The 24,546-nt window shown below is 34.5% G+C and overlaps 1 protein-coding gene across 17 annotated transcripts in view; it reads right to left on the minus strand.

The window, feature by feature from the left end:
- LOC105427286 (adenylate kinase isoenzyme 5) overlaps positions 1-24,546 on the minus strand; it is a 308,338-nt gene that overhangs the window by 5,293 nt on the left and 278,499 nt on the right. For all 17 annotated transcript variants that reach the window (XM_089080917.1, XM_089080915.1, XM_089080914.1 and 14 more), the window contains 4 exons: positions 9,192-9,342; positions 8,732-9,000; positions 8,400-8,564; positions 5,006-5,270 (listed from right to left, as the gene is read on the minus strand). In XM_089080917.1, coding sequence (XP_088937043.1) covers positions 5,006-5,270; positions 8,400-8,564; positions 8,732-9,000; positions 9,192-9,342 — 850 coding nt within the window. The remainder of the gene's footprint in view (positions 1-5,005; positions 5,271-8,399; positions 8,565-8,731; positions 9,001-9,191; positions 9,343-24,546) is intronic.

Genomic DNA, 24,546 nt, shown 5'->3' on the forward strand with positions numbered 1-24,546 from the left:
ATAATAATAATTAACAAAATAAGTATTTGTATTTATCCTTTACGTAACGATTCAATAAAAAAAATTGTCTGATTTCGTATCATTATCTGAAAATAAAAATAAATGTAAATTATATGGTGTATGAACTGAGCATTCTATTATTTTAATTTTTTTTTATTGTCGTATGCGCAATTGCATATGACAATAAAAAAAATATTGAATTTAACGAATATTTATTAATTACGTGAGTATGTAATCACGAAAAGTCAAAAAATTGATTTTTTTATAATAGTATCTAAATAATTCGTTAAATTCAATATATATTTTTTATTGTTATATGCAATTATGCAGTAATTAAAATAACAGAATGCTCATATACCATATTATTTATATTTATTTTTATTTTGAGATAATGCTACGAAATCAGACAATTTTTTTTATTAAATTAATAAAGAATAAAAACAATATTTATTTTGTTAACTTTTATCATATTTTAAACAATATAGTATGTGAAGTCATCAAAGATTAAGTAGGCTGCGCCGGCCTGAGGAATGTGCGCCAGCCCTGACCACTACGCACATACGCGCGCTCATTCGTCACTTTTAATCTGATCCACTATAAAAACTACTCGTCGCACGCAATTTTGCTAAAGAAAAAAGCTGTTTTTTTTAGCATAAAAAATCACGTAATGTACTCTAAATGCGGAAGTTTTGGGACACTGTGTGTGTGTGTGTGCGTGCGTGCGTGCGTGCGTGCGTGCGTGCGTGCGTGCGTGCGTGCGTGCGTGCGTGCGTGCGTGCGTGCGTGCGTGCGTGCGTGCGTGCGTGCGTGCGTGCGTGCGTGTGTGTGTGTGTGTGTGTGTGTGTGGTGTGTGTGTGTGTGTGTGTGTGTGTGTGTGTGTCCCAAAAATTGAAAAGTCCTGTACTATGTGCGATTTTCACAATAATTAACGAGTTATTAATTTTAAAAAATAGTCAAATTGCAAGCACGTGATGAGATAAAACTGCTCATTGAGACACGCATTCGCTGTTGCTAAGAATGCGTGGAGCACGCTAGACGCACGTAACATGTGTTGATGAAAGTGTAGCCCAGGGATCGGCAAGTGAGCACTGCTCGCGGATGCTCAATGCCCGCGGGCAATAGTCGAGCGCGCTGGGGCTAGCGTTAGGCGGCTAGACGCAATAAAGTGAAGAGAGAGGATAACAGGAACGTCTGTTCGTTGAACGTGCTATTCAAGGAGTAAAAAAATATTGTGTTGCACAAATTCAGACCCAGAATTAGCAAATTAATAACTATCTATATTTTAAATAAACCATTCTTACAATAATATTAAATAAGCAACTCTTATAACATTTAATTAATATTTGATTCATATTCAGTTTTCCGATATTATATACGATATATCAGGTGTTATCGCACAACTTAAACGAATTATTGCATTTAAATGTGAATCTGTTCGTTTAATCGCGATTTATTTAATTTCATAATAGAAAATAATTGTTCACATGAATATATAGAACCGAACATACTCATTATTTTTGCAGCATGAGCATGTAGTCGAGGAAAACGTTCTTGAGATATATATGAATAAAATTGTACGATGTCAGTAATTGTACCAAAACGATTTTTAAGAGCAGTGTCACATTTTAAATCTATTAATTCTAATTGTATACCTGCAGGAACAATATTAATATCAACAGTAAAAGATGTCATAAAAATAAGTAAGTCTTCTTTTAAAACATGCATTTCCCTAAACCGACAATCGAATTCATTATGTAATAATTGAAGTGAATTTATATATTCTTCATATTGCTTATCTTGAATGTGCATGGCAACAGATAATAAATTTGAAAAATGCAATAACTGTCGAGATTGAAATTGATCGATCCATAAATTAAGTTAATTTTAATTTAATTTTAAATAAACATTTCTTACAATAATATTAAATAAACAACTCTTATAACATTTAATTAGTATTTGATTCATAGTTTTCCGATATTATTAGGTGTACAAAAAAGTTCTGAGCTTTTTTTTGTAAAATTCAATCTTTATTCAAAAACAAACAAAAAAATATTAATCAACGAAATATTCTTCGTTTGCATCAACGACCTTTTGCCATATTTCGGGTAGCTTGCGAATTGATAATAGAAGCTCGCCGGCTTCGAAGCGATAAGTCATCAATGCATTTTCGTATCTCTTCAAATCTCACAAAATGTGTATCAGCCAAATGATGCTGCAGCGACCGGAATAGGTAATAATCGGAAGGCGCCATGTCTGGGCAATACGTCGCGTGCGGGAGAAGTTCCCAGTCTAACGCAAAGATATGATCCTAAGTCGCTTTCGCAACATGTGGTCGAGCATTGTCATGAAGCAAGATCATTTTACGACGTCTTTGGCCAGTAAATGGCCTCTTTTCTTCTAATGCATCGCTCAAATTGGTCAATTGTGTGTTGGTAGCGGTCTGCCGTGATTGTTTCACCCGGTTATAACAACTCGTAATACAACACACCTTTCCAATCCCACCAGATACCAGAGCAAAACCTTCATGGCGTGGATATTGAATTTTGGCATCGATGTCGAAGGTTGACCAGGGTCAACCCATGATTTTCTACGTTTAGGGTTATCATAAAGAATCCACTTTTCATCGCCTGTAATGATTTTGTGCAGAAAATCTTTTTTCCGGAACTTTGAAAGCAAAGTGAGTGCAGTGTCACGCCGACGATTTTTGTTGTCTTCGGACAATTCATGCGGAATCCATCTGCTTTCCTTCTGAACCTTTCCCATTGTATGTAAACGTACGAAAATGGTTTGCTGCGTAACGCCAAGCTGTCCTGCAAGCTCCTTTTCAGTTTGCGCAGAGTTTATATCCAGCAGTGCTTGCAATTCGTCCGTTTCAATCTTTTGAGGGCATCCAGCACGCGATTCATCTTCAAGACTGAAATCTCCTTGGCGAAATTTTTGATACCATCTTTTACATGTAGTATGACTTACAGCGTTCTCTCCATATGCAGCACAAATCATTGCAGTGGCTTCAGCAACATTTTTCTTCAGATGAAACGCGAAGTGGATGGAAAATCGAATATGCTCTTTTGTTATTGCCATCGTGAACACTATTGATTTTTGAAGTTATGTGCATCAAACGCCAAACCGTATGGCATTTTAGAAGGCCAAATATCAACGCTTTAAAACCGCAAAAGGGCGGGAAGATATATAAAATTTAAATTGTTATTTCGGTTGTATGAAATCTAAAGCTCAGAACTTTTTTGTACACCTAATATATTTATATATATTTATACATGTTTATATGCATATACGTATACATATATACATATGTTCTTATACGAAAAATTTTTTATCAGGTATAATTAAATATAATGAATTAAATTAAAACTGATTACAGTAAAAAATGCATATTTTATATTATAATAGTATGTATATTATGAAAATTATTTTATTATTGGAAACAGCTGATTTTAAATCATACAAAAGTTGAATTCGCTCCGATTCTTCTATCTTGTGGCTCCATGTTTTATGTTGTAATGTCTTCCGACATTATATTTCTTTGAATTCATAATGGTTCCACAGATCAAACATTGCGTTTTATCATGCTTCATTATGAACCACTTCTCTTCTCATGAAGAACTGTCCGAACTTGAACTTAAGGTTCTTTTCCTTTGATTATCCATTACAAAATTAAATTATAAGATTGCAAATGTGTCTGACTGTTCTAGACAAGAGACAATTTGATTATACTCTTGCTTAGTTATTGTTTTTCTTTTATTTTGAGCGTTTAGCAGATTAATATTAGATGTTTATTTTGAAATTGTTGGAAGTTTTCTTTGCAGAAAAAGGACTATTCTTCTAGATTTAAAAATATAATTTTAAAGCACTAAGTTAAACGTGATATATATATATATTCATAATTTTATGGTTGTATTGTAAGTTTATATTTTAATACATTGTTATTGTTTATATTATTGTTTTATTTTGTTATATTTAAATTTTCGTTAAACATATTTAAATGTATTAATTATATAATTTTTGATTTAGCATAAATTTTGACAACTTACAATATTTAAAAATAGAGATAAACATTTTAATTAAAATTTTTCTATAATGAATGCTTATTATTATTATTATTAGGACAATCAAAACATACTAGAGCATATTTCTTTATTTGACTAATAAAAAAAAATTAATTAGATATAAGTTGAATTCATAAGAATTTATGCATTTTAAGTCCTATATATATTACAATATATTTTTGCATATTTCATCTTTAAACGGTTTAGCTAAACTGTTATAAAAAAAATTTTATGATATTATAAAGATTCAAGTACTAGTAGTTTAAGACTACACTATCGTTCATATATACACGCAACGCTATTTTTGTAAGTGTGAAATGCGGAACTTTATCCCAAGGTACAAAAATATTAGATATGCTCCTGAGATGTGCACAACAGGCGAGCGCTCATGAGCGCTCGCGGGTGCCCGTGCTCAATTTTGGCGTTTTGCCGATCTCTGGCGTAGCCAATACTGTTTGCAATCAACAACTCCACACGTGCCTAGCGATGACAAACACGTGTCTCAATGGGCGGTCCTATCTCATTGTGCGCTTGCAATTTGACTATCTTCATAAATTAATAACTTGTTAACTATTGCGAAAATCGTAAAATAGTACAGGACTTTTCAACTCAGTTTAATCCGTTCCACCTGCATATGACAGCTTGGCCATTTTTTTTAGACACCCTTATATATATATATATATATAAAATAAATTTTTGTAATCCTGAAGGGATCAAATAAATTCTATATATATATATATATAGAGTCTAATGCTTTTTGATTACATATGACAAATATGAAGAGTAGATAATAATATAAAAAAAGAAATCTAGTTTGAGATTTAAAGTGAAAAATTAACTCCAAATTAAAAAAAAGAAGATTTTAAATAAACAAAATAGAAATCTGGAAATAAAAAGATATATCTTATATGTTAAATAATTGTAATAATTATTTATATTACCTCGAGAAATAATTCCGTTCTTCTTTGTATCAATTACAATATGATTGGACGTAGTGTTGGCCATTGGTTTAGCAACGCCATTAGGAATAGCATGTTCATTTTGATATTCATTCGGAGCCTGTATTTTGTTTGAGTTACCGTTGATTAATGATGAATCTAGATTATGTAGACTTTGTTCTTCTTTGCGGCGCGTTAGACGCATTAATTGATACAATGCAATAGCAAAATCCTGCTGTACACTAGGTACATCTGTATCGCCATCCACCTATTTGGAATGTAACAGAACAATAAGGTAAATCAATCAGTATTAAGAAAATACGTATTTATTTCACAAGATTTGAAATTTACAATTAACAATTTACAATTTACAATTATTATTATTATAAAAATATATTATAATTATGACGTGTTAACTATAATGTATTTTCCAAAAAATGAAACTGTTTTAAAAAAATAGCTTAAAAAAATGCTACTAGCTATCTTTTGAAACCTATTAGAAATAATAACAAAAATGTTTGTGGATATTTGAAAATTCATTGAGATCTTTTTATATCTATAAGACATTTCTACTAGATTTCTAGAAAAACAACAGTAGATAATTTTATTTTAAATGAAATATTTATATTTTTTAGTGTATTGATCAATGTTTCTTTTTTTGTTCTAAAAACTATTAGAAAACTCTACTTAGAAATTGTTAATGTAGAAATTATTTTGTATTTTATTTAAGCACATTTTTAATAAAATATAAAATATATTCTAAAATATTCATTTTTTATATTATCTTACTTCTTTATATCGAATAATAAGATGAATCAATAGGTATAAAAGGAAATATCTAAAAAAAAAATTTTATGATCTGATGAATTTTATTATTTTTAATTTATTTCGAAAAAATATATATAAACTGTTTTGTTTGGGCTACCTTGTGTTTTAGATAAATCTTCTTTTTATTTCCTTAATGTTTTTGTATATTAATGTTTATTGTATACCTAAACGTTATTTTACACTTTTATCGTACATCATCTTTATCTTTTCGTAGCAGTTTTTCAACTATTTTACATTTGATTATAAATATACAAAATAAAAATATTAGGTTGTCGGAAAAGGTTGTGTCGTTTGGAAGTGAAAATTAGACATCAAATTGAGACATTGAAACGTTTATTCAATCCATGATATATTCTCCATTTTGATCGATGATTTGTTGCCATCGTGCCGGCAATTCCATAATTCCCTTCTGATAAAACTTCTGGAACTTCTGAGCAAAAAAGTTGTCCAGGTGCTTTTTGACGTTCTCTACAGAAATGAATGATTTTCCCTGAAGATTATTCTGTAAAGTGCGAAACAAATGCGATATCCGATGGAGCAATATCGGGAAAATGTGGTGGATGTGGCAAAACATTCCAACCTAAGCATAAAAGTTTTTGACGAGTCTGTAAAGATGTATGTGGTTTCACGTTATCATGAAACGCAACACCTTTTCTGTTCAGCAATACCGGCCGCTTTTCTGCAATAACGCGCTTCAGTTTCTCTAATTGGACACAGTATTTATAAGAATTACAGTCTGATCTTGCGGGTGCAGCTCGTAATAAATTACTCCATGATAATCCCACCAAATCGATAATAGCACTTTTTCGGATGCAAACCAGCTTTGGCCATGGTTTGGACCGGCTCGTCACATGTTTGCCATGACCGTTTTCGCAGGACAATTTCGTATAAAATTCATTTCTTATTCCCAGTAACCATGCGCTTCAGGAAATTATCGAATTGGTAACGCTTTAGCAACAAGTCACATGTGAAAATTCGATGAGATTCCGCTCAGTCAACTTATGTGGCACCCAAACATCGGTCTTGTTCATCATCTCTAAGCGTTTCAAGTGGTCGGCGACGGTTGAATGGTGTATATTTAAACGTTCTGCGATCTCTCACGTGATATCATTCGACACCAAGAATTGATCATCGACATCCATTTTAGATGATCATCTAAAATGAGCAGCATCGGTCACATTCAAATTTCCCAAATGGAAACACGCGTATCACTTTCGATTTGTATATTCACTAATGGCATTTTCCCCATACATAGTACATGTCTTTCGACGAGCATCCGCAGCGTTTTTGCCTTTCTGATGATAATACGTATAATAAAATGTGCCGAAAATGTTCTTTTTTGTAGTCCATCTTTACATGATTGCAATACACACAACGCAACTCTGTGCAATCAAAATATTTTAAAATGTTAAGCAATGTCCTCTTTCAAATGATATATAAAAGTTATATCAATTTACTTCATATCATTATTATTTATATTGCCAAGGCCATTTATCGGTTTAATGTCGTGATGTCATGTGTATGTAAGGAGAGGTTTTAATGGGTATTTCCGCTTAACGGAGTCCCACACTACCTAGGGGGAACGGTTGCTCCCTAGGTGTGCGTAAATGCATTTCCCCTGCCTTTGATAAAAAAAAAAAAAAGGCCATTTATCGGAGAAACGGCACGAACTTTTTCGACAACCTAATATCTTTATGCATATGATCACAAATATAATCTTCAGTATAAAAAAGAATTATTTAATTTGTATATTTAATAAATAGAAAAGTTATCTAATTCTAATACTATAAATATAAAAATTTGTTTGTATGCTTATAAAAAACATTTATACCTTTTCATTACATTTTCTAAAAATAAACTTTTATAAGTTTAAATTGAAAAATTTTATATAAAATAACTGATTTTATGCAATGTTTTTGAAAAACAAAATAATTTCAACTTTTTTAACATATTTTTTTTAATACATTTAATACATTTAATACATTTTTAATACATTTTTTAACATTTTCCAAAATACTTATTTAATGTGGATATTTAATTGATTCTAAATAAATTTGATACTAATTATTTATAATTAATAATTTATAATTTGATACTAATTAATTAAATACAGTAAATGTAATTACACGAAAAAATAAATTTTTTATAATATACCATGAATTTTTCTTTTCATAAGTTAGATTTCTTTCAAACAAACTATAAAATTAACACCAACTAAGGATAAATCAATCATACAATCATATAATCAACAAACAATTATAAATGAACATTTATAGAAATATTAACGAGTACAGCGAATGGTTTTTTTTTCGAAAAAGAAATATATAAAATACATGTATTTATAACAATATATAAAATATATGTATTTATCGATATATATTTAGACTCATTTATATTAGCGAATATTTCATAATATGTATTCGTATTGAAGCAAGTTATTTATTCGTGTTTGTTTACATTTACTTGCTTGATTTACGTCTGTTTTTACAATTGATATTTTGAAATATTTATTTCAATATTGGATTATGCTTCATCTCTCTTATGCCTTATTCAGTTATTTAATACGTACAATTGTTAATCGATTATCGCTGTCCAGTGTTTTCAACATAGGAAGAGAAATTTCGCGAAAAAGCTCCAATCTTTTTCTAAATGCTGAAACACTGTCGTCCAGTCTTCCTCTTCCGAGTTGCAATTTAGAACAGTCAAGTAATATCAATGGTGGTTTTTGACCAAACTGTTAATAATTAATACAACGCAATTCAATAATAAATTATTAATATTAAACGATGATAGAAATATACACAATAAATTATAAAATTAATAGATACAGATAAAAAGTTATAAAATTAATCAAATTATTGATTAATTTAATTTGCGATTTTAAGATATGATGCATTTTACCTTACTCTCAAATTCCTGTACTTGATTTAAGTCTCTTGGATATCCATCTATGACAATACCATCTGAATCTCGATTTAATAGAATCTGTTGTTCTACAAGTTGTATTACAATATCATGAGAAACCATTTCACCCGAAACAATTGCGTCATTTACAATCACATTAGATGATGCCATTGTTCTTAACAATTCTCCAATACTTATATGCAGCCAACCTGACATATTACGAACAGCTTGAGTACAAAGTGTTGTTTTATTACTTCCTGGTCCACCTAATATGATAATATTATATGCATTATTAAACAAAATGTCATATAATATGAAAAAGCTAACTGTTTCTATTATATTTATCATTATCACAAAATGAGAAAAGTAATAGAAAAAACATTGAACGAATGTTTTCTAGAATTTCAACATGTATACATGTGCGCGCTTGCACGTACACACAGTTAATAAAGTATACCTATAACCCAGATAAATGATGGTAATCCTTTTCTTGGTTTGTCAGCAGTATTCAGTCCATTTATTGACATTGGAGATGATAGCCTATTAATTGTTACAATTTGTTGCGGTGGTGAATCCGTAATCGATTCTTTTCTTCTTTCCACTTCAACCTAAAATACGTTATAATGTAATGTAGCAATATGTCATCAAAGATGCACACTCAGTACAAAGAGAATGACTACTTTTGATCCTTTTTGAACCATTTCTCTGCAATTCAAATATAGTTAAAATTTGTTAAAAGACTTTGATCAACATTGTTAAAAAGTTTTTAATAAAGTATATAAGAGAAGTTTTATTGAGTATAAAATCTTTTCTTAGAAAACTTCATCTTTGCTTCGTTTTTCAAAATTTAGAATATTTTTATATGTTATCTTAGATATAGATCTCAATAAGACTAAAACTGGATTTATCAAATGTATAATAATGCATGCTTGTATGCCTATCTGTTAGTACCTATTTATTCTTAAATGTTGCCTTATATATTTTATTCATTTTATTTACTAACTATACGTAAAAAGACCTCGTCCAAATCTTTTGGAAAATAGGTCTCGACAAGTTTGGTTGAAACTTTGGAAATTTATAATTTGTGTAAGCCTGATAAAAAGTTCTTACTGCCCAAATTTTATTCATTGATCCATTTTATTATCTTTATAATTATACTTGGTGATCTTAGTTAAGTCTAAGTTTTAAAAAGAGGATAAGAAGGGAGGGCGTGTGCTATGACGGGGCCCGACCACGAACCAGTCGTAAAAATCCGCAATTATTTTGCGAAAAATATCACTTCAGCCAGGAATCGAACCTGGATCTCCTGTTTACCGGGCAGGCATCTTATCCTTTCGACCACAGAAGCATGTGATGATATTTATCGCAAATAACGTGTTTAGAATAACACGTCAACAATTCAATGATACACACACACACACACCCACACACACACACACACCACACACACCACACACACACACACACACACACACACACACCACACACACACACACACACACCACACACACACACACCACACACACACCACACACATGTATATTCTCGAATCCTTCCGACCGGTACTCTAAAGAGATGATGGTCCTATTCTCTCGATGGATGCAAGTCGGACCGCAGCGGCGACACTCTTCAATGCTCTTATCTCTTTATTTCAAAAATTCATTTCTTAAAAAGCTCGAGAGGACAATTACACTCGGATAGTAAACTATCTCGCAGAGATGTCTCAGATTTTAGTTAAAAGTAAGCTCGGAATCCAGTACGAGCAGTAGGACACCTAACTCCTTCAACAAGTACTAGATTTGCATATAGCAAAGTCCAGAATTCTAGGCCAGCCGAATGAATTCTACAGATCATCGAAAATAGAAAATAAGCTACTGCTGCCGCAACCACCTTAATTAATTCCTCTCTTCTCTTTCTCCTCTCTCTACTCTTCTTTCTCTCTTTCTTTCACACTCTCTCTTCCGTGTATGCGTGTTGTTACATGCCGCAACTCGGTATTCGAGAACTTTTTTTCTCTTACTTCTTTTTTTTTTGTCGAGTAGATTTTAAGTGTCCCGATACTAAAATAATTTTAAACGTCTTTTCCTTTTTTCCTCAACAAATAAGACCTTATAATTATCTTGACAAACTTTCACTTCAACCAATTACGAATTTTATTACTAATCCTTTTCAAACAAATCATCGCAATATATTTTTCAATTCTCACGTTATTTCCTTTTTAAAAAACCATTCTAATCACCATGTTTCATATAAAAAACGCGTTGCATTATTGGTTATTGTATTAACGAAAATATCACCTATCTTGAATAAAGATCCGTCTTGCACATAACATTCAGTTCTTGTCAGAAACTTGAAGTGAAAACATCCTTGTTTCGATTCATCAAGTGTCTTAAATAAAAGTCCAATCTTAAGACAGTTCATTCTCTTTACTCAATTCCTTAACATTGCGTTGCGTCTCGCATATAACAGTGCATGCGTGTGTGCGTGTATGAGTACGTGTGTGTGTGATGTTATCACAGAATAAATATCTGTAAGAATAAAGGCCTGCGCACAATGGAGCAAATATTAGGAATAGAAATAAATATTAAATTTTGGAAATGAAAATTCGGAATAAAAATTAAATATAACACACAATGAATATAAAATAAATAAATATAAAATATAGTAATATCTTATTGTTTAGGAATAGGATAATTGAAATTCGTAGATTCTTTATATTAGGTGTACAAAAAAGTTCTGAGCTTTTTTTTGTAAAATTCAATCTTTATTCAAAACCAAACAAAAAAATATTAATCAGCGAAATATTCTCCGTTTGCATCAACGACCTTTTGCCATCTTTCGGGTAGCTTGCAAATTCCTTGATGAGAGAAGCTCACCGGCTTCGAAGCGATAAAGTCATCAATGCATTTTCAAAGCTCTTCATGCATTTTCAAATCTCACGAAATGTGTATCAGCCAAATGATGCTGCAGCGATCGGAATAGGTAGTAATCGGAAGGCGCCATGTCTGGGCTATACGCCGCGTGCGGGAGAAGTTCCCAGCCTAACGCAAAGATATGGTCCTGTCGCTTTCGCAACATGTCGAGCATTGTCATGAAGCAAGATCACTTTACGACGTCCTTGGCCAGTAAATGGTCTCTTTTCTTCTAATGCATCGCTCAAATTGGTCAATTGTTGTTGGTAGCGGTCTGCCGTGATTGTTTCACCCGGTTGTAACAATTCGTAATACAACACACCTTTCCAATCCCACCAGATACAGAGCAAAACCTTCTTGGCGTGGATATTGGGCTTTGACGTCGATGTCGAAGGTTGACCAGGGTCAATCTATGATTTTCTACGTTTAGGGTTATCATAAAGAATCCACTTTTCATCACCTGTAATGATTTTGTGCAGAAAATCTTTTTTCCGGAACTTTGAAAGCAAAGTGAGTGCAGTGTCACGCTGACGATTTTTGTTGTCTTCGGACAATTCATGCGGAACCCATCTGCCTTCCTTCTGAACCTTTCCCATCGTATGTAAACATACAGAAATGGTTTGCTGCGTAACGCCAAGCTGTTCTGCAAGCTCCTTTTCAGTTTGCGCAGAGTTTATATCCAGCAGTGCTTGCAATTCGTCCGTTTCAATCTTTTGAGGGCGTCCAGCACGCGGTTCATCTTCAAGACTGAAATCTCCTTGGCGAAATTTTTGGTACCATCTTTTACATGTAGTATGACTTACAGCGTTCTCTCCATATGCAGCACAAATTATTGCAGTGGTTTCAGCAGTATTTTTCTTCAAATGAAACGCGAAGTGGATAGAAAATCGAATATGCTCTTTTGTTATTGCCATCGAACACTACTGATTTTTGAGGTTATGTGCATCAAACACCAAACCGTATGGCATTTTAGAAGGCCAAATGTCAACGCTTTAAAACCGCAAAAGAGCGGGAAGATACATAAAATTTAAATTGTTATTTCGGTTGTATGAAATCTAAAGCTCAGAACTTTTTTGTACACCTAATATTTGTCTCGCCTGTCCTCGCTATCAAAAAATAGTTTGCTGTCATTTCTCAATCCATATTTGGATAGTGACGGACTCCTCCGTTTGGAGGAAGACTTCGACACGTTAATCTCCCGGAGACGACGAAGAATCCCATCGTTCTCCGTTCGCATCCGCTCATAACGAGCATCATCATTTGAGAACGTTGCCAGATCATAACTCATGCTCATGTCGTTACGGAGTGAATTTTGAGCGGATCCTCCGCTCGCGCGCTACCGTTCATTCCGTTTTATATAAATGCATTTCATGTGCGCGAAAGAGCCTGTTGAACAAATGGTTTTATCTATCAGATGTTCGAGTTAATCGCATAATTCAAGCCTCATGCGGCGTTGATTATGCAGGACCGATTGCGATCCGAACTGCTCCAGGCCGAGGTCGCAGAATGCCTTCATTGCATTATTCGTATGTTTAATAATCAAGGCCGTTCACTTAAAACTTATTAGCGATATATAGTTCGTCCGCTTTTCTCGCCGCGTATTACCGCCGAGGGTTGCCGCGCTCAATGTACTCGGATAAGAAAATTACCTTTCATGGTGCGGATCGAGAATTGTCCAAGATATATAGCAAGGCAGTTCGCGATCCAAATTTTTTAAATCGTCTCGCAGTTGATAGGACGGCATGGCATTTTTTACCTCCTGCAGTACCGCATTTCGGCGACCTGTGGGAAGCCGATGTTCGTAGTGTAAAACATTATCTCAAACGATATATTGGCCTTCATACACTCACATTTGGAGAAATGTCCATGCTCTGTCATGTCGAGGCTTCGCTTAATTCTCGTTTAATCGCTGCCGTTTCCGAGAATCTTGACGATTACCGAGCGTTAACGGAAGCGCTCTATAACTTAGACATATTGTATTCTTTGTAGCTTCCGATTTAAAATTAATTTATCACATTCATATTATGTTATATCGTACCTAATTGTCGCATTAAAACTATTGTCAAATTACGCTACCGTTATTGTTGTATTAGAAACCATTTCGAATGTATGCATTCGAAGCGGACGATATGTTTAAGAATAGCATAATTGGAATTTATAGATTCTTTATATTTGTCTCGCGAATTGCCTATTGCACGTTCGAGCTAAGTATACATCACGCGTACTTGGCATGGAGTACACGCAGTAAACACATGCTCCGCGGAATTCGCGACGTAGCTCAGTTCTATGACCCTCGAAATTAGGACGAGAGAACATTGTTCGTCGCGCACGACTCGCGTTCGCTTCTTGCTCTTAATTGACATGGATCGCTAGATAATTCGATAGCGTTTTCCATTCCGGCATCGCCTTTACCGTCGTTTCGTATTCCGAACGAAATTAGTAATCGTTGCCGCATTTGTCATAATAAGATTTCCGATTTCGTTGCCGTATTCTCGAAGATCTCCGTTGATTAACGCGAGAAGATTTTCGCTGTGTCGTGCGCGAACCGCCCTGTCTTTCGACAGCTGAAGCTACCGAAAGCCATATCGCTCTCCTCGATCTTTAATTGTGTGCGTGATGAATAAACCATATTTTTGCAAATACAACGGAATTCGACCCAATCTTTCCTTGGTACATGACTCCTTCATATAAGATGGAACTAGCTACCTACGAACACTTATACTTATTTGTATTCATTGTGTATTACGTTTAATTTTTATTCTGAATTTTTACGAAAATTTAATATTTATTTTTATTACGAAAATTTAATATTTATTTTTATTCCTAATGTTTCCTCCATTGTACTCAAGGTCTTACATGCTATAAAAAATAAAAAATATTATTGCAATTGCGTGAAAATAGTATTCTTGTAACACAAGTTGAATATTTTATCACAAAAATAATAATAATATAATTTCATATGTCGCTGAAAGATGTACTGCTGAAAAATGTATCGATGGAAAAAATAAACAAATTTAAATACATTAAATGCAACAATATTGCATCAGTTGCTCTGCGAAAGACGAATAATTTCTATCTCTGTGAAAGAAAAAGCTTCTGAAAATATATGAAGAAACCTTTGAACTATTGCTTTTCGATTGTTCATAATGAAGTCCTACGAGAAACAATAAATTTCAATTCACAATAAACAATAAATTTTTGTAGGAAAGTAGGTGAGGTAAATATCATCGATAGATGACACGTCTTTTTAAGTATAATCTAAGGAGTATATTTTCAATAATAGTACACTTCTCTCAAACGCCAGTACTGTTACTTTTTTCGGATTTTTCCTGACTCTCATTTACCTCTTGCATCTCTCACCCTCTTTCTCTCTTCGGGAGCGTCCCGTTTGACCACGTTAATATTGACCACAGTCCCAATTGACTACGTTGCGATTGGCCACATTGCGATTGACCACGTTGATATTGATCAACGTTACAATTGACCACCGTCCCGATTGACCATCTTCCCGACTGACCACTGTCCAGATTGATTATTTTGAAATTGATCATATTCAATATACTGTTGTTAACTTATCAGATAATGTATACTATCGGGAAAAAATCATTTCTTCCTGATAGCGCACATCCTGAATAGCCAACGACTATGTGTACTGTCGGGAAAAAGATCGTGTTTCCACATAGGTTTTCGAAGTCTACCCACCATTCCTCCGATGCTTAGGGGTGAAACGAGGTCCACGATTATACTATTCCACATAAGTTTTTGAATAACTATTTTTAAATAAAACACCTACATTATTATTCATTACACGAAATAATGAATATAGATATAATGAAAATTATATAGTAAATAAGAAGGGAGGGTGTGCGTCATGACGGGGCCCGACCACGAACCAGTCATGAAAACTCCTAATTATTTTGCGAAAAAATATCACCTCAGCCAAGAATCGAACCTGGACTTCTGCTTACCGGGCAGGCATTTTATCCCTTCGACTACCGAGACATGTGATGATATTTATCGCAAATAACGTGTTTAGAATAACACGACAACAATACAATGATACACATATGAAGGTAATCTGAAAAGTTTTGAATCTAACATAAAAACAAGTATTTTTTCGGTCAAATATAGTTTTATTTTTCAACATAATCTCCTTTTAAGTCGACACACTTTTCCCATCGATACTCTAACCTCTTTAACCCTTCCAAATAGTAGTTGGCGTCTTGCTCCGCAAAATAGGCGTTTACGTATGCGATGACCTCCTTGTTCGATGAAAATCTCTGTCCTCCAAGCGAAACTTTAAGCTTAGGAAACAGGAAAAAGTCGCTGGGGGCCAGATCTGGTGAATACGGTGGATGATCAACCAATTAGAAGTGCAGTTCGTGAATTTTGGCCATGGCGACCGCTGAAGTGTGAGCAGGTACGTTGTCTTGATGGAATAGCATTTTCTTCTTTATCAAATGCGGCCGTTGTTTTGCAATTTCTGTCTTCAGTTTATCAAGTAATGATGCGTAATACGTTCCCGTTATTGTTTTTTCAAGATAGTCGATACATACAATTCCGTGACTATCCCAAAAAACAGTCGCCATTACCTTCCCAACTGATGGAATCGTCTTCACCTTTTTCGGAGCAAGTTCACCCTTTGCAGTCCACTGTTTTGACTATTCTTTTGTCTCTGGAGTGTAGTGGTGGATCCAAGTTTCATCTACAGTTATGAATCGCCGCAAAAAATCTAACTCGTTTCGCTTGAACCGCTCCAACAGGGCCTTGGAAATGTTCATTCGAATTCGTTTTTGGTCCAAAGTGAGCAAATCGGCACCCAACGCGCGGATAGCTTGCGCATATCCAATTCTTCAGTCAATATATGACAAACGCGTTCTTTCGATATGCCCATAGCCTCTACTATCTTTCTAACCTTGATTCGACGGTCGTCCAATACCATTTGGTGAACATTTTCGATGTTATCAACGGTGATCGCAGTTTTTGGCCGTCCCGAATGCTCATCATTAGCCAAGCTGATACGACCACGTTAAATTCAGCTGCCCATCTTTTTACAGTGGCAAATGATGGGGCAGAGTCCCCATAAACAGCGTCCAACTCGATTTTAATTTGTGCAGGCGAATTGCCTTTCAAATGTAAAAAGTTAAGCACGGCACGATATTCAATTTTTTCCATTTTTACAAAAACGCTGACATCGACTGACACAAATGACTGTCAAACAACAACTTCCAAAATGGCTGAAATTTTCACAAAAATCTTTCAAAGCATATACTATTGTAGTACTAGAATGATTTTGACGAGTAACGTCATCTTCATGTTAAGGCTCAAAACTTTTCAGACTACCCTCGTATATACGTATATTACAATATACATATATACATGTATTCTCTCGAATCTTCACGACCGGTACTCCAGAGAGATGATGCCTATTCTCTCGATGCAGGTCGGACTGCAGCGGCGACACCCTTCAACGCCATTGGCAAATATACAAATAATTCTCCTGAAGCACGACAGGAGAGATTGCATCAGGCATGACTCGAGCCCCCGAATAAGAAGGGAGGGTGTGCGTCACGACGGGGCCCGATCACGAACCAGTCATGAAAACTCGTAATTATTTTGCGAAAAAATACCAGCCAGGAATCGAACCTGGATCTCCTGCTTACCGGGCAGGCATCTTATCCTTTCAACTACCGAGGCATATGATGATATTTATCACAAATAACGTGTTTAGAATAACACGTCAACAATACAATGATACATATATATTACAATATACATATATACATGTATTCTCTCGATCTGATATATTTCATAATCTGGAAAATTCTTCTTTATATGTTACCAAGATTTAAGGTTATTATTACTGCAAGATCGGCAGAAGAGAAAACGAATATCCCGCATACTAAAGTAGACTACACATATTACTTGATATAAAGTATTATTAATATAAATATAATTAATCGCAGTAATAACAACAGTACATTAAATATGATCAATTTCAAAATAGCCAATCTGGACGGACGTCAATCGGGACCGTGGTCAATCGGGAAGGTGGTCAGTCGGGACGGTGGTCAATCGGGACGGTGGGCAATTACGTGATCAATCGCATCGTAGTCAATTGGGACTATGGTCAATATTAACGTGGTCAAAAGGGTGCCACTCTACTTCTCTCAAACGGCAGTACCGTTATTTTCTCTTTTTCCCAACTCTCTTTTCCTTACCTCCTGCGCGTCCTCTTTTTCCTTCTCTTTTTCGCCATCTCTGCGTTCCGCGACGCGGATTCGGTATCCATTCGGCCCTCCTGCGAATCATCCGTCTCGGATGACAACTCGAAATTTTTCCATTATTTAATGTATTCAGCATAAGTAGTGGTGTTTATGGGACCCTCATGATCCTTTCTCGTCTCACGTCATACGTGTTAGCCTTGACTTTCATTATTCAATAAGATCCTAAATATTTTGGTTTCAACTGAAGCCCAGGTTCAAATTGGGTACGTTTGATGGCGACTAAGTTCCGACTTGATGCTGAATGGCTCAAAATTTATTAAAATTTTTTCTAATTTTCATCTTGAACCTTTAGGATTTAGTCTCGAGCTTCTTCGTGCCATGACTCTCACTCAGCGTCCATTTGTTTTATGGCTTCTTCTTTCAATAGCTCAACTATCTTACAATCTGTTTTATCGCATTCGAGTACCGATCATTAGCTCAAACGGGAATCTCTTAATGCTCCGTTGATGAGTAGAATTAATACCTCTAAAATTGCTGTTACATGCTGATATTATTTCGCCGGATTTTCTGAAGATAGTTTGAATAAAACTTATACGATTATGACGTTGACTCTTTTTACTTGTCCGTTTACTCGGGACTGACCCGTCGTGACAAACTTTAGTTTGAGTTTTTTATTGGCACAATATTCCGTAAATTTCTGGAAGATAAAAGCTGTTCCGCGATCAGCTACTATCTGTGATGAGTTGCCAAAAGCCTTTTGTATCTTTGCTTATTACTTCCCAACTGGTGATTGATTTGACGAGATACAGCCAGACAAATTTTGTAAAAGTATCCACCATAATAAAAAGATAATTATATTCTTTATTGGTTGACTGCATGGGACCAACGTGATCAACACAATAAGTGTAAAAAGGTAAACTTTCTTTAAAGAGTGGATGTAGCATATCTTGTTTCTTTCCGGCTTTTCTGTTATTTATAATGCATTTAATACAGCGATTGTCGATAATACGAGCAATCTTAATATTTAATATTTATATTCGATATATAATAATCTTGTTTTCTTCCATTTTCTTCACTGAGAAATCTCTTTTCTTATGAACATTCTTGATGATTTCGGTTTCCATTCTTTTCGGAATTACTAATAAATCATTTCCAAGTACGAGTTTAAACAGAATTCCGTCGATATAGTCTTGATGGATATAGATGGATATAGTCTTCATATTCTCCTTTTTTTTATAAATTTCATAATAACCTTAATTTTTTCATCTTCACATTGCGCACGTTTTATACGAACAGTTAATTCATTTGATACAACATATAATACCGGATAGCTACTTAAAGTTTCGATATGTTACATCTTCGATCTAGCATGATGTTTGATGATATAATCGAATTATTCGAGCATTAATGCCCATCTAGTGATCCTTGGGATCACATCTTTTTTATTCATTGTATGCTGAAATGCTGAACAATCGATAATGATATCAAACTTGATTCTGGGCAAATATACCCGAAATTTCTTCAAAGCCGTTATTACAACCGTTATTACAGTATTTCCAGATCATAACTATTATATTTAGATTCTGTTGGGGTCTTCTTACTCATATAATACGGGAATGCATCATCATCTGGTTTGTAGGATAATATCGCTCCATATTCGTATTTATTCGCGTCCGTGTGCAGTTTTGTTTCGTAATCCGAGTGATAAATTTATAGAACTGATTTTTCAAACAAACACTCTTTTAATTTATTAAAAGCAATCCGTTATTCCCGTTCAAACCGAAATTTTGTATCTTTTCGAAGTAAATCACTTAGAGGTTTTGCAATGACTGAATATCCCGATATAAATTTTCTGAAATCTCCAGTGAGCCCCAAAAAGCTTTGTACTTGCTTATAGTTCTTAGGCTCTGGGAATTTAACAATAACTGTGTTATCAGGTGACGGAGAAATTGATCCATTTTTGATTATATAATCCAGAAACTCAATTCGTCTTTTCAACAGCTTTAATTTCTTTAGGTTAAGTTCTAGTCCGTATTCATTAGCAGTTTTCAAATTTTTAATCGTTCCAGTGCGTCCATTTAATTAGAAGCCAGAATTATGATGTCATCCATATAGATCAATATTATATCTTGTTGTACGAATGATCGGAAAACCATATAAATGTATTTTTGGAAAACATGTGATGCAATATTTAATCCCATCGGCGTTCAAAAACCAATATTGTTCACTTGGTGTCACAAATGCAGTATATTTTCTGCTGTCTAGGGCTACCGGAACATGGAAAAATCATTTTTTAAGTCCAATATCGAAAATACTTTAGCATTTTGTAGCTTGTACATTAGGTCCTCAATTAATGGCAATGGATATCGATCTTTGTAGATTTTTTGTTCAGGCGACGATAATCAATACATATTTTTTGATGTTAGATTTTTCTTCCATGTTATCACCACAAGACTTGCATATTCGGAAATACATGGCTCCACTATCTTCTTTTCAATCCATTCTTCGACTTGTTCATCCAGTATCTTTTTCTCAGATGGTGACATTCGTCTCGGACTACAATAGAGAGATAGGTTCTTCGTCCTTGATTTTTAATAACCGACTTCTCGACTTCTATACTTTTAGCTTTATTTGGCTCATATTTGCTAATTACTTTCTCTACTTTCTGCCTAATGTTGTTGCTTACATCATAACAATGTCTAATATCGACTTTTCAACGACGTTGACAATGACTGTGGATACTTTTTTGTTCAAGTTTGACTTGATTATTTGCACTCCGTTACTGTTAACGATTAATTCAACTTTTTCTAACAGATCATTACCAATCATCGCCGGAAACTTTATCGTATCATTCACTAGAATTTGGTCTCAAAGTCATCCCCGTCAATTATGAGATGAGGATAAAATATCCTTTCGGTATAATATTGCTTTGTCCAAAACTATGTAATTGGAGGTCAGTCTTCCAGAGTTCCGGTTTTCTTATATCTTGATAAAATCATTCCTGATCAAATTCGGCTGTGATCCCATATCAACAAGAGCTTTGACATCTTTATTATTTATTATCACTGTTATTCTCATCCGTTTCAATTGTACTAGCACATTGTTGACTGGAATATTAGGGTCGTCCTTCGTACTTCATGGTTTACCGCATTCAGTGACAATATATCCAAAGGCAAACTTGTTACATTTTAAGCACTTCCAACCCTTACCTTTATTTTTACAGTCAGCTGATTTGTGATCAGTTTCACAGTTGACAACAGTGGCTGATTTTACCTTTATCTTTAGATTTATTTGGACTTTCATTATTTAACTTTTCTATAATTTTGTTCTTGGCAGTTGCACTCTTATCCTTTGCTGCTGCTTTCTCTCATATCTTCTCATAATATCGTAACTTAATCTTAAACTCTCTGATAGATTCGGCTCCATATAGGATAAACTTATTATTGCTTTCATCGTCTATTCCATCGATAACGTAGTCAATCAGTAAATCATCAGATATATTTGCTCTGCTCGCAATCTCTTTTATTACAAGGAAGTATTGCTTGTTAATGGATTCTTCTTTCTTGCGTCTTCTCCTGATCAGCTGGTGATGAAGGTCGGCATCAGTTACTTTCAGACATCAAATTCTTCTATCAACGCTTTTCTCGATTTCCTCCAAGTCGTGATACTAGTTTTATTTTGTATATATAACTTAGCTACCAGTGAGTGATTTTTTTCCCAAACACCGACTTTTGCATCTCGTTCCATTTCAACAGTGTTGCTACATCCTTGAATTCATCTATCTACTTACGGACTGATAACCTGTTTCTCCATCAAATTGTCGGATTGAATTTTCAACATCTCTAAAGCTAAATGAGAACTGACATTCCGCTAATCTTGCCAAGGGATTATTTCTTCCCATATTCCTTCTCTAATTTCATCAGGTTTGGAATCTTCTTCATCGTCATCTTCTTCGTCGTTTTCTTCTCTTTCAGAAGCTTCTCTGATTAATTCTAAATCCTGCAACCTATCTACTATTCTAAACTATTTTTTCCTATTTTTAAGCTATTTCCTCCTTTGCTCCTGCATAATCAAGGCATAATAAACTACATATGGCTATTAAAATTATTTCCAAAATCTCTTTAGATAGATAATATTTTATCCTGATACTCATCTGAATCGACTTCGAAAGGGAATCCTTCGAACTGCCTCAAATACTTACGGTTCTGCCGATCACCTTCTCGATCATAGATTATTTTGTGTAGTACTCTCGCCACTTTAACTGGCGCTTTCGTAATGTTCCTTTCCACCTGGTCGATATCACCTAGCGTCATCATTTTGGATCTCCTTCCAGCTTCGTCCTTTTTGCATTCTGTATGTAAGCTTGTCAAAACCAATGAATCGCTTGATAAGAACGTACGTCTTCTTCACGCGCGTTAGCCTTACACGTGTTCTCTTCTAAATCGAAAACTAAAGCAAATGTTTTAATCTATGCTTCTTACATTAACAGATATTAGCAAATGTCGTCTTATTCCTGTCTCTTTTGCATCTTTCTTCCCCTAATCTTTTTTCCAAGTTTGTCTACCGCTTGCAATCGATATCCTATCGCCCGTATCACAAAGGAACCCCCAAATTGTGGGAAAATAGGTGGGGTAAATATCATCGACAGATGACACGTCTTTTTAAGTATAATCTAAGAGGTATATTTTCAATTTCAAAAATACACTTCTCTCAAACGCCAGTACTTTTTTCGGCTTTTTCCTGATTCTCTTTTTCTCACCTCCTGCGCGCTCTCTTTTTCCTTTTTTTTCGCCATCTCTACGTTTCGCGACGAACGCGGATTCGATATCCTATTTTTTATACCTTATATACAAGATGGACTATTTTAATTTATTCAGTCGATTTTCTCAAAATCTTCAAGTTAAAGACAAAAGTGTTTCAGAGAAAAATTTTATGGCTTTAGGGGCGAAAGAAAATAGTGATCTTGGTTGACCTCGAAAAGGTGTCTTTAAGATTAGGTCAAGATTACCTGAAATTTTTTAATTTAAAGTTCTCATTCTTTTGTTATATATTCTTATAGTTGACTTTAAGACTTTTGCAAAATACTATAATAATGTTAATTTTTATTAAGTGTTTTCTAAATTATGAGGCTTCAAAGTATTGCCGGCATATGCATTACTCAAGATATGAGACTGATGACTAAAACTTCTGGAATGTTCAGAGTCATGACCTTGACATCATATAACAATTATTGATGCGATTAAAACTTTGCGCGACAAACTTTGACTATAGACTGCGAATTATTAGTTTACTTTAGATAATTTTGTACACGATGCTCTACATCATAAATAAATATGTTAAATATGATTAATTTTTTCTATATTCTTTTTTTTTCCTTCAAATAAATTATAAACATTATTAAAAATTAAAGATTTCATAATATATAAAATGAGATAAAATTATTAATAAATCAATTTATAAATTAAAAAATTAAAAATTAAAAAATTAAATTAGTTTTAAAAAATCAATTAATAAAATGTATCAAAATAAAGAAAATATGAGTTATCGGAGGTGTTCGAGAATGAGTTTATATTCTCGAAGAAAATTGCGTGGGGGAGCGCAACTTTCTAATTATCAGATGGCGGCACCTCGTGGACATTATGCATGACTGTGGAAGGTAGCCACCTGAGGCGCTTCCGGCACTTCTCTTGTGCGCGCGCTCATTAGATCACTCTCATTACGGCCATCTTATGTAACACTTGTCGCTCGAGATTGTGTTCGTTTTCGGCTCTCTTAATGCTTCGTTCATGCACGGTTTGGTAAGTGAATAACCGAGACTACTCTACTATCAGCCCTCATCAGAATTGGAAGTGACGTGATCATCTGTGCTGCCGGACATTGGACGAATACATACTCATGCCGTGCTCGTGCTCACCACGTGGTGTTCACGTGGCCGGCGAGTGCAATCGTGATCTCGTCTCTCTCTTTGGTCAGCTCACTTGGAGAACATTCTCTCAACTTCAAGATTGTTAATACAGTGTTCAGCTCAGACTTTCCTTCGTGTCAGCTCGATCTTCGTTTCACGTGTGTAACATGCAAAAACTCTTATAGTGCAAAGACACTCAAGACTGTTTTCGGTGAGATCTGTGATATAGACTAAGTGAATCGCGGCATAGACTATCGGAACATTCACTCACAGGCCCAATATTTTTGTGATAGTTTAGCCAATTCGCAGACAGGAGGAAAAGAGAGAGAAAATCGCATCGAGAGAGAGAGAGAGAGAGAGAGAGAGAGAGGGAGAGAGAAAACACAATATATTAGGAGAATCGTAACGAAAGGAAAGAGAAAAAGAACGTATACAAAAAACGAACAGTGCAACGAAAAAGGGAGAGAATGAACGAGTGTAAGAGGGAAATAAGAGAGGAATAACCGCTATAGAAAAAAGAAAGAAAGAACAAATCCAGGCAGACTTATGCTTCGTGCTACTGCTTTCATGCCATGTGGATTTCTTCTTCCCACTTTTCCCTCAAAGCTCCTGAATTAAAATCGGCCTAATATTCCTACTGACAATTATATTGTTGTGAGCGGTGGTCCGCTCGCTTTTCGCTCCCGAGTAATGTTGAGAAGATCGTTCCTTGCCAACGCGCCGTTGTTTATGGACTATTGATTTATTGATTGGAGAGAGATTCGACTG

Source organism: Pogonomyrmex barbatus, unplaced genomic scaffold (assembly GCF_055798465.1).
Source record: "Pogonomyrmex barbatus isolate J1 unplaced genomic scaffold, ASM5579846v1 scaffold4, whole genome shotgun sequence".
Lineage (NCBI taxonomy): Eukaryota > Metazoa > Arthropoda > Insecta > Hymenoptera > Formicidae > Pogonomyrmex > Pogonomyrmex barbatus.